At 40.2% G+C, this 12647-nt stretch overlaps 1 protein-coding gene across 2 annotated transcripts in view; it reads right to left on the bottom strand.

Moving 5' to 3' along the window:
• Positions 1 to 8315, bottom strand: part of LOC124555349 (alkaline phosphatase-like) — a 220917-nt gene extending 212602 nt beyond the window's left edge. For both annotated transcript variants that reach the window (XM_047129229.1, XM_047129230.1), the window contains exon 1: positions 8204 to 8315. In XM_047129229.1, coding sequence (XP_046985185.1) covers positions 8204 to 8285 — 82 coding nt within the window. In that variant the 5' untranslated portion in view covers positions 8286 to 8315. The remainder of the gene's footprint in view (positions 1 to 8203) is intronic.
• Between the last annotated feature and the right edge of the window lie 4332 nt (positions 8316 to 12647).

The following is a 12647-nucleotide window of genomic DNA, read 5'->3' on the forward strand; positions in this document are numbered from 1 at the left end:
TAACGGCCGCCAATATTTTTATTTTACGTTTTCTATTCCACTTATGCATATTGTCGAATCTCTGCTCTAATTAATTACGTTACACTGCAGACAGCGGCGAAGTGTCACGACCTGCTTGTCCATTATTGTTTTCAATTTTTCTTTATTTACCTTCCTGCTTCGTATAGACAAGTAAAATATCTAGCTTTCTTTCGCCATCTCATCAGAAAAGTACACTAATATACGATGCACAATTTTAAAAAATTACAAGATCAATGTTCTAATTTAGGGGTAATAAAATAAATGACAGGAACATTATTTTCTTTTTAGGTTTTCTATTGCACTCATTAATATTGTCGAATCAGTTCTAATTAATTACGTTACAATGACACTATGTAGGAAACTGTCTCGTGCAGAAGTACTTATACATGTTACTGTAAAAGTAAGATGATTGGTAAATGTTAGAATTAACTTGTGATACCTAAGACTTGCCATCACGGCGTGGTAAAAGTTCGAAATTTTTTATAATATGCATAGATTTCGAACTTTTACCTAGAGACGTTGGTAAATCTTAGGATGTAAAATGGTTCAAATGGCTCTGAGCACTATGGGACTTAACATCTGTGGTCATCAGTCCCCTAGAACTTAGAACTAATTAAACCTAACTAACCTAAGGACATCACACACACCCATGCCCGAGGCAGGATTCGAACCTGCGACCGTAGCGGTCACGCGGTTCCAGACTGAAGCGCCTAGAACCGCACGGCCACACCGGCCGGCGCTTAGGATGTACCCGTATCAACTGGTCAAACCTTATTCATTAAAAAAATCAGCTCAGTAATTTATTGAAATAGTTTGTCTTTATTGTAAATTTATGTACTTCAAACATACTTGCATTCCAATGTGATTATAATGAGCAATATTCCACATCAGTGAAAAGTTGTAAAAAAATGTTACCTTGAGAACGTTAAATTTTGTTACAACAAGGCTGACTAATGTGGCATTTCGAATTACCTAACATGGAAGACGATTTACACAAGCATTTTTTAATTGAACACTTTTTAAAGCAATTGCAGTTTTTGAACCTTTGTCCTCCAACAAAAGATTGTCTGGCAACCACTTCCCGTAGACTAATTCCTTCTCTTACTACTTCTTCGACGTTGATAAAATTTTTCCTGCACAATGTAAATTGATTCGTAGTGCAGAATCACTTCAGTTTACCAGCTTTGGTACCAAGTTGATAAAATTCGTCATCTTGAATATTTATCACTACTGCTATTATAGATTTTGCATCAATTTTTGCCCTGTCTACATCTAGTATTTGAATTCTCACATTCTGTCCAACTGAAGGTTTTGGAATTTTGTTACATGAGGCTGCTTTCATTTTTTGCATGCAATTGAAGACCTTCTTTGGCAGCTTCTCGGATCCGTTTTACTTTATTAACACTGTTGAAAGTTGTCCGCGTCTCGTCACAACCATCAGCTGGTGTCAGTGTCTCGTTGTTAACTGTCGTCAAATCCTGTGTCTGTGGTGCTTTCTCACCTGCTGAAACCGCACTTTCTGCCTCCGTTCCTTCTGTTCCAGTACTTGACACACTGGCATCAATTCCTTGGCCGTCATTTTCAGTTTCCTGTGAGTCAGTGTAACTGGTGTTTAGCATTGTTTCCAAGTCTTCTTCACTGTTTATATTTTTTTATTAAATTACGTGAAACGACAGAGGTCGCAATGCCCATTTTCATTGGAAAACCAAACATGGCTTCATATGGTGAACATCTGATCCATTCATGATAAGCCCAATTCATTGCTTGCACAAACCTCAGGTCTTCAGACTATTTTGAAGTTTCATTTGTTTCCATCTCAGTTGATGATATATTTTCTATATCTTGATTTGCCCTTTCGACTGATCCCTGAGACTGACTGTGTCTCGGCTTCCCGTGGACTATCTTTATTTATATCACTCGACAACCCACATAAACTTTGAATGACTTGGTTACAAAACTCTCTACCATTTTCAGAATGAAGGATACTTGGGGCACCAAAGGTGGTAAAAATGTCCAAAAGATGATATGCTGCTTCATCAGCCCTTTTCGAGGTTTGTGCACGGAGGATAACAAATTTTGTCAAATGACAATGGTATACAAGCATAAACTCCGACTTATGGTCTGGGTTTGCCTGGATGTCGATTAAGTCAATTTGGCACCATGAATTCATTTCACTGTGTATGATAGGTTTCACTACAACACCCCTTTTCAATGTTTTTTGCTTTTTCTGACATGATTCACATAATCTCAAATAAGAAACGATTGAGTCAACAGTCATATTCTTGTACTTACGATTCAGTTCCACAATCATCCGTGTTCGGCCGCCATGGCCTATAGCAATGTGGGTCTCATGTAATACGTTAAACATTTCATCAAAATGAACGTACTAACGAATTTCTTCTTTTCCAGGAGACACCGGTGCTATGAGTTTCTCTTGACTTCCGATGTTGAGAACATCATATCGCTTCAAACGTCTGTAGCGAACAGATTTATTTTTGAAAATGATTTTTGCATTTTTCACGTCACTTAACAGAATATTATATTGCTCAGCAGTTACATAAAAATTGTTGTCCTTCTTCTTATTCACTGATTCACGTAAAAGTTCGTAAAAACTGTTACGCATAACATCACTCATTCTGATGCAAAGCTGCAGAAGAAACACCACTAAAACAAGTCGCAAAAATGACCGTACACACGATGCTCGACACTGACAAACTACGCAGCGGGGAGCGGACTGAGAACTCATAACTGCCAACGAAGAAACTTATCTGAACACAAAACTGGCTACAATGAAACTTGTCTGAACCTGCACGATGGAGGCAGGAGTCTTCAATCCAGCTTTCACTAGTTTGTATTGGTAAATCCTAAGATTTACCAATGCCTGTGAGGAAAAGTTCGAAATCTATGCATATAATGAGACATTTCGGACTTTTACCACACCACGATGGTAAATCTTAGGTTACACAGGTTAATTATAGGATTTACCAATTATCTCACTTTTACAGTAACATATGCACACACACACACACACACACACACACACACAAGGGTTTGAGAACCGGCAGAAATTTGAGGAAATTAATCAGACTTTTCATGTACAAATTTTCTCTGCGTATGAACATAGCACATACATGTATACACTGACTGGCAGTTTACTCAAACACACTTTCAAATTTATCTAGGACTTGTCTCGTAAACAGATGGCGATAAAATCGCAGAAAATATCTCAACAATACAGGACTTCATAACACTGTGTCTCGATATTTTTCAACGTATAAAATGCTTCATATCAATATGACATTCACCATTAAACATTTGTAGTACATATGAAAAGTAACTGGTCCTCCTTCCACAGCAACGACAGCACTACAGCATAGCTATTACTGAAACTGTAACGTGCAGAAACATATAAAACAAGGCGAATACGTGTAATATTCAAGCTTCGCTACTACGGCAAATAGTCCCAAAATCACGCGACTGGCAGGGTTTGATGGCAACATGCGCAGTAGGCTGTGTTCACTCCATCGGTGTACATACTCTGTGAGCTATCAGAGATAATGTCGGTGTCTACGACGGAGGAACTTTGGTAGCGATGCTAATCCCTTTAGAGTTTAGACGATAAATGACTCTGCTTATTTATCTCTAGCATTTCAGCATCGAGCGGCCATTTCTGCGCAACCTTATGGGCGCAGTAGCTGTCCCGATTACAGGGGCTGATCCACATTCTGATCTCAGCGGCTTCTTCGATGATGAAATCCCAGTAGGTAGATGAATGCGTTAAAATTTTCGTTTCATCAAAGATAATCGTGCATTTCCTTATCAAGTTGTGGTGGACAACAGCAGATTTATCGAAATCGCGATATTTGGTGTGGTGTCAGTAGCAGCTGCCTTTTCTATACTTCAGAAAGCTGCCCATAGCAGCGAAGGCATATTAAATATTGCGATATCGACGTGGAAAGTTATCCGAAAATTTTTCAGTTCCTAACGGTGTGGATAGTCCCATTTTTTATCTTACCCACTTTAAATCGCACTTAAATATTAGGAAATCTTGAATCAATCTGATTATCAAGTTAGCAACTAATTCATTATCATCGACGAGTGATGTGTATGAATAAATAGAAATTAACCCTAGAACAATAAAGCGGGGAAAATGTTATATTGTTACTAAGCCACCGCAAATTTTACTACTCCATATCTTGTTAGGTAGAAAGATGTCTGCAACCACAAACACTTATTTCATTCCTTCGAGTTGGAACGAAAACGTCCTAACTAAAACGTAATAGCCACTTTTCTGTTGCCAAAGAGTGCCAGGTTGACCGACAAAGCCTCGTCGATGTCTATTGCAAGCTCAGATAAGTAGATCGGCCCACCTCAGAATTTGCCAGAAATGGTTTCGGGTAACACGGTAATCCTAGATGAGGCTGGGTGTTAGATTCAGATATGAGTTCATTGTCTTCATCACTGTGCCCTGTATGTTGTTAATACAGGCAAGACCGCTCAAAAACAGATAACATTATTCAAAAACGGAAATATGCGGAACGCAATGAGGCTGTGGATAGCATAACAACAGCTAAACGTTAGCTTCTGCAATGTTAATTCAAGGCCATTTCGGTACTTAAATGAAAACAAGCTTCCATGAACAAAACGGAAAACTGGGACATCGGGAGGCAAGAGAAAAGTAACTAACAAGCCCATTGAATATCTATGAAGGGAAAGATGCCAGAAGGCCATTTATAATAGATGCACGCAACATCAATTTGGATTATACAGGATATTAAATAAATACCGCTACAAACAAGTATTCATTTCATACCAGTATCTCTTTACTCTATCATACTCAATTTAGTAACCTTTATTAACTGTAGTTCAAGACTATCAGTTTTACAACATTCACAAGGAGGAAACATATTCTTCAAAATTCATGTGATTTAGCAGACAATTTCCTATGTAAAAGATAGTATATTCAAAAAAGATCTAAATGATAAGGAGACGTTTCTAAACTACAACTTTTGGAAAAATATAATTCCGAAATAAACATTATAGAAACGTGTATACGATTTTTATTGTGGCCATTTATGATGAAGAATGCTTCATCCATATAGGCCTACGCTTAGTAAAATTTAATCTCTTGTGTATATTGGTGATTTTTTTCTGAATAAATTTTCCTGGAGGTGGTTAAGAAAGAGTTCAGATATTGTTCCAGATGTGTGAACACACGCCGCTAGCCCACTGACCTGGCGGTACATTTTATTATTGAAAGAGAAATATTTATATTTTAGAGTCAGTTACAGAAGACCTATAAATTTAATAATGTCCAGCCCATCCTTTACTTGTTCACCAGTAAGCATACGAACGTCGTACTCACATATGAGTGTGAAAAGGACAACACAGTTTTCTTGATCTAGCTCTCTTCAGACATAATGATAGAGCGGCCTTCAAAATTTACAAATAACCAAGTACTACAGACGCTAATATACACAACTGCTCAGGTAACCTCAATTCACGTAAGTTAGCAGCATACCAATGAATGATACACTGGACATACAAGATCCCACTGAATGATGAAGACCACCAAATAAAATTGGAATTACTAGCCAAATAGCTGCAGCTATTGAATATGAGCATTCACTTAGACAATCTATCTAACAAAATAAAAAAGAAAGTAGGAAAAAATTCCAAAGAAAAATGATAATTAATAAAATGACTTACCCACAGCACGTACCTTATATTTAGGAAACATTTTCCAATAGTTTTGGATATCATAAATTTAGAACTAGACTTTCTACTAACAATAAGTTATGCTAAACGTTAACCTATTACAGCAAAAGGCGTTACTGCAATGGCAGTACTGGTTCCCATAGGTCACCAAGGTGAAGTGGTGTCGGACGTGGCTACCACTTGGATGGGTTACCGTCCTAGTCTGCTGAGCGCTGTTGGCAAGCGGGGTGCACTCAGCCCTTGGGAGGCCAACCTAGGAGCTTCTTGATTTAGAGGTCACAAAAAGTTACGACGGCAGGAACAGCAGCGTGCTGACAACATGTTCCTCCATATCCACAACTAGTGACGTTAATCGGCCGAGGATGACACTGTGGTCGGTAGGTGTCTTTGGGCCCTCCGAGGCGTGTTCGGACGGAGATTAATTTAGCTTTTTACCCCGCAATATCGAGACAAACCCTAAAATTACTCAAACTCTGGAATGTATAAAAAATTTATACTGAATGTCGCGTTCATTATACAGGCCAAATTAGTCGTAACTTCAACGTCAAGTTTAAAGAATTCATCAACGCCTTCTGATACAGCTTATCTGATAGATCGGCAATAGCAACATACATCAAAGACACAGAACATATATTTGACAACATAAACAAGGCCTTGAACATAAGCAAGGACTTGAAAATACTGAATAATTGAAAGACAGGCCATAAGACGGACCTCTATGAAGAACTTGAGAGTTTCGTACACAATAAACGGACAGGACAAAACCTCCTAAATGATAAAATTGAACCCAACAGAAGCAGTTCCTTTGAAAGTCCATCCAATATGTTAATGTGATACCAGCAAATTGTAAACCGTATTTTGTGTAGTCCACTTCTGGTTCAAATTTTCACAGAAATAATATTTGTAACTGGATACAGTAACTTGTGAAACAATTTAAACCTGCCAACATCTGCAAATCCGTAATATTAATGATCATTACATTTCCATTGAGTTTTAAAATTAAATAATTAATTACATGATACTATGCATTAGGTATAGCGAAAGATTCTGTGAATGTAATATTTCACAATACCTTTCAAATAACAAGTGCCTGTGTCCAGAATATTTGCATTTTACGACTTTCAAAATGTTGTGATACGGTTTTTATACGCTTTTTATACTGAAATGTGCAATGAGAAACACATTTGATTCACTATTGTATAATAAGTACATTATTCCATATTTTCAAAAAAGCACTGCTTCTACATACACGAAGAAATGTGTATCAGACCTTTCAGTGCTGTAAATTAACGCTGATATTTCTTCACCAGAAGAAGACATCAAATAACCTTCTTGCCACATTGCAGTCTGCTAAACAGACGACACATGTTTAAGTATTAAGTATATCCCTCGATGAAAAAATATGTTAACCTATCGGATGATGATGAAATGGCCGGTGAAACGCAAACTCGAACTTAAAATAAAAGTGACTGACGTAGTAAATTGATGATCTGTTGAATTTTCTGACTTTGAGAGTACTGAAGGGCGATCTGTTTTAATTGTAGAAAATCATTCAACAACCAAGATCGCATAAAATATTTCTTTATTTAAGACAACCGGTTTCAACAGATTTTGCTGTCATCTTCAGGGCTTAAAAATCTTTTTGTTGTGAAGCGTGTTCATTTTACGCCGAACTTCACGCCCAAGATGTCAAGGTTTCGGCGTAAAATGAAAACGTTTTACAATAAAGATTTTTAAGACCTGAAGATAACAGCAAAGTCTGTTGAAACATGTTGTCATAAACAATTAAATATTTCATGCGATCTTGGCTGTTGAATGGTTTTTAATAACTGATGAAGTTTTCATGTAGCTCTCATACTTCGATAGTCACACAGATCCATTGACTTCAGATGAAATTGGCGGTGTTTGTACCTTGTCACTGAATAGATCAGTAAGAATGCTGGTTGCAAAGAGCAGTTAAGAGGTAACGTTGTTTGCGGAGGCTTCCATAAAGATACTTAGGTACCCGATAACTGGGTTCGAGATACCTTCCATTACACAGATTCATGCTTACGTGTAAATTATTACTTTTGTTTCTGTACGTTACTCACATGGTGAAAACGAGGACGAGATATTATACCAAGCTGTTAACCTAAGCCCTTTATTACCAATCGACAAATACCGGATCGAAAACCATGCACCAATAGTATGGTACTGATGGAAGTCTTGACGTAATTGAATGCTATGTAGAATATACTTCATCCATGTCAGCGAAACATGGCCAAAGTTGTCTAATGGAACAAGCTGCCAGATTAAATAAGTATAAACTGACAGCTACTGAGTCACATAATAACACATTGTGAAACAAGGTACGTTTATGCAACGCAACAAACGTTTATTTTGTTCCAGACTGTGGATTTTCTGGGCCGGGAAATGTGTGTTTACGGGACTTGACATCTGACGAGTTGCAACATAATCGATTTACCTTCCAGCTGCTTGGCGGGACGTTTGACCCTCCCTGCCTCACCGCAGACCAGTAGCGTAGCGAGCAGCGCCTGCAGCTGCATGACGCCAACTTCTCAGCACCTCTGATCCGCTTCGCTGCCTGTTACGCTAGGCGCTGTCACGTGACTGCCGACGAAGAGGTTGGGAGGGGGAAGGCCGCAGCAGACTACGACTCTCGCACGCACACACACACACTTTTAGCATCCTCGCTCCCGCCAGTCTAATGGGATCGCGAGCAGGGTTTCTCAGCCTGTAGCTGCTGCAGTGGTTTTCTCGTCAGAAAAATATTTTAACGGCAAAACAAACTCGCAAAAGACTTTGCTCATACTATCACCACCGAAAATCGAGATCTCTGGGAACAGTTATATAGCACACCTTTTGCCACATAAAACCTCCTAGCGAGGTGGCACAGTGGTTAAGGGGAAGGACTCACATTCGGGAGGAGAGGGGTTCAAATCCCAGCCTCGCAGCAGCGCTCACATAGCAATATAGTGTTAGCATATAGGTATGTTGATTCGCTAAATGACCTTTGAGACGTGAAAGTGCAAAAGTGAAAGAGAAAGCTACATTTGACTGAAATAGAATCAGATAAGTGTAACTTTCCAACGACCCTTGTAGCTTAGTAGTCACCTGTGTTTTCTGTTCTCGAAAACCAGGTCGCTGGTTGTATGCAGAAGGTCCGTGGTTCTCCCAAAGATTAGATGTAGAATCTGTTCAGTCATCAAGACCAAATACAATCGCACCAAAAAGTATTGACATACGTATTTATCGTTGCTGGTTAAAAACGCCGCATCTTCCGGTACACAGCACATGTACGTGCTACCTCACATACCAGACATTACAATTATGCCCACAGTGCCTACCATTAAGAAAGAAATGCAGTGTTAAGAGCAAACATGTATCTCCTCTGCACACAAAAAGTATTGGCACAGAGCATGGCTTCTCGGTATATTGTTGGGTTTTCAGGTACCGGAACGCCATCAGCTGACGCAATAGACATTGCGTGTCGTTGACGGCCCAGTCGCTGTATTGCGTTATGGTGCTCAGCATGGGGCCGAAGATGAACATTCAGTGGCTTTGCGTGAGAGAGTGGTATTGCTCCATTCACAAGGGAGAAGCTATCGACAAATCGGAGCAGAGGTGTTTGTTAGCTACACCACAGTACGAGCCATCATTCATAAATATAAAGAGACTGGAACAACAGTGAATAAGAGTCGTCCTAGCCGTACAAAAGTGCTTACAACCCGAGAGCGTCGCCGTATCATCGCACTTGCTCGGAAGGAACCTGCTACAAGTGCAGCAAATATTGCTGAGGTTGTTCAGGCAACGTCCGACAAGGCGGTTACTGTTCAAACTATACGAAATATGTTGAATGAGGCTGACATGCACGGATGTTCTCCAAGGAAAAAGCCATACATATCGGAAATTAACCGGCAGAAACGCCTGCAGTTTGCCAAGGACCACATCAGAAGGCCGATGGAGGTTTGGAACACTGTGATATTTAGCGGCGAATCGAAGTTCAATGTGCTCGGATTTGATGCAAGAAAGAAAGTTTGGAGCAAACCGAATACGCACCGCGACATCAAACACATGCATCCCACGGTCAAACACGGGACGGTATCATGGTCTGCGGCTGTATGGCGGAGTCCGGCGTTGGAAATCTAGCTGTAAACGACGGTAGAATGAGATACATCGAGGTGTTGTGAGGTAATTTACACGCTAGTACACAGACATTGGGCCTTACTGGGGTGTTTCATTTACAACAACACAACGACCCAAAACATACCACCATGAAAACCCGGAAGCGGTTACTGTACAATGCCCCCAGAAGGGTTCTAACACCACGTCACAGCCCTGATTTGAACCCGATTGAGAATCTGTGGGCTCATCTTCACACACAAGTCAGAAAAAGGCGTCCGTCCGGTAAAAACGACCTGGAGAAAGTGCTCCCTGAGGAATGGTCGAAAATTACCCCTGATATCACCCGGAATTTAATACAAAGCATTCCTAGGCATTTACATGCTGTTAGAGATGCTAAAGGGATGCACACTAGCTATTAGAAGGTGAACATCAATGAAGAAAACCAACACACTGTCCGATTCATGGGCGTGTGCCAATACTTTTTTGGATGCAGAAAAGCGATGTTTAGTTTCATAACACTGTATGTTACTTTGCGGACAGGTGATTTGTACATATTTGTAACCTATGTAATGTAAGGTGGCACGTGTCTGGGTTCTGTTCTGAAATATATGTTTCGTTTAATCAACAACAACTAAAATGTAAATGTGCCAATATTTTTTGGTGCGATTGTATAGTCTTCCATTGCATTAATTTAGTCTTCATTGTATTACTCTAAAAATCGATTTTGGGGACTTTTTCTGTGAACCTGACAACCATTCCGTGGTTTTTGTAGCGTAGGGCTATTAGAATGCACGTTAAGTAATATATATATATATATATATATATATATATATATATATATATATATATATACATATATATATATATATATATATATATATATGATGTCTTCTTTGATGCCTCAGAACTGAACACGCTTTTCCTAGCTCCCTGGATTCTTCTTCTAAATCTGTACCTATCCTGTGCAAACTACTGTGAAATGCATGACAGAGGGTACTTCCCACTTTATCACGGATTAAGATTTCTTCTCGTTCTATTCGTGTTTGGAGCGCGGGGGGAATGAATGCTTAATGGCCCCTTTGCACGCTGCATTTGGTCTAATCTTGTCTTCCTGGTCCCTATTGGTTCGATACAATGGAGGCTTTGAATATTCCTTGATTCTTCACTTATTATTGGCTCTTGAAACATTGTAAAAAGGGTGAGTGGTCAATGGAGATGGCTGCCATATAGAGGACCCGGGTTCGAACCTCAGTACGGCCAAGGACTTTTCCCTGGTGGGAGGACTGGTGCGGAGTGTACTCGACCTGGTGATGCGAACTGAGGAGCTATTTGTTCGAAAAGTTGCGGCTCCAACGTCTGGAAAGTAGGCATAACGGGCGGGAGAGCGGGGTATGGACCACATTCCCTTCCATACCGCATCCGCATGACGTCGTATGGAAGAGACTGCGGCCGGTCGACATCCCTTGGATCTTCCGCATCGGGCGAGGAGCACGTTTCGCAGGATGGTTGGCGTCAGTCACTTCAGATTTTTCGACGTTTCCTTAACGTTCTCGCGTGGAGCAGACAAACCTGTGAGCATTCGTGCTGCCCTTCCTTGTATGCGTTCAATATCCCCTACTAGTCGGATATGGAATGGGTCCTACTCACTTGGACAATATTCTGGGCTGGGACGCAGGAGAGTTCTGAAAGTAGTCCTCTTGTAAACCAACTGCAGTTTACCAGTCTCTTACCACCGAAATATACCTCTTGTTTTGCTGTGACTGATCATTCCATTTCCTGTCTTCAAAAATTGTTACACTCAGGTATATTCTGACTATATCCAGTCGTGAATCACTGATATTGTTGTCATAGGATACTACTTTTTTTTCCTTTTGAAAAGTGCACAACTTTAAATATCTGAACATTTAAAGCAGGTTGCCAATCTTCGCACAACGTTGAAATCTTATCGAGGTGTGACTTTATCTTTCTGCAGCTTTTATTAGATACTACCTCATTATAAATATCTGCGACATCTGTAAAAAGTGTGAGGTAACTGTTAATATTATTTGCGAGGTCTCTTCACACTTCCCTGGTGCGCGTTTAAAGTTAGTTCTCCATGCGCCACTCAAAAAATGGTTCAAATGGCTCTGAGCACTACGGCACTTAACTTCTGAGGTCATTAGTCCCCTAGAACTTAGAACTACTTAAACCTAACTAACCTAAGGACATCACACACATCCATGCCCGAGGCAGGATTCGAACCTGCGACCGTAGCGGTCGCGCGGCTCCAGACTGTAGCGCCTAGAACCGCTCGGCCACTCAGGCCGGCTGCGCCAGTCACATCTGCCACCACTCCTGTAAACGGATGTGACCTGTGCTTTCTTTCAGCTTTTGGATCAGTTTTGGGGATCTACGACATATTATAGTTAATAGAAATTCTGTATAAAAGAAAGGATTTCTTAAGGTTCTGGGGCTTCTTTCAGTTTTAGTGTTCAGGTGTTTCTAAATGCAGCTGACTGTATCACTAATGTCGGTAGTGGTGCAAAATTTAACTGGGGCTATCGTCAATTTCAGTGGCTATAACATCCGTGAGTTCCTGTGCTATCAGTGAGTGTCTTGGCCAAAGGCTCTGTAAGGTCGTGGCAATAACTTTGATGTCACTGACAGCCTTTACATATGACCAGAATTCCTTTGCATTTGTAAGCAGTCTCTCGATAAGCTGAACGGTAGTCGCTGAAATCTTCTCGCACTTCCCTTTTGACAGACAAACGCATTTCATTCAGCGACGCTCTGTCAATAGCTCT

The sequence above is a fragment of the Schistocerca americana genome, chromosome X (assembly GCF_021461395.2).
Source record: "Schistocerca americana isolate TAMUIC-IGC-003095 chromosome X, iqSchAmer2.1, whole genome shotgun sequence".
Lineage (NCBI taxonomy): Eukaryota > Metazoa > Arthropoda > Insecta > Orthoptera > Acrididae > Schistocerca > Schistocerca americana.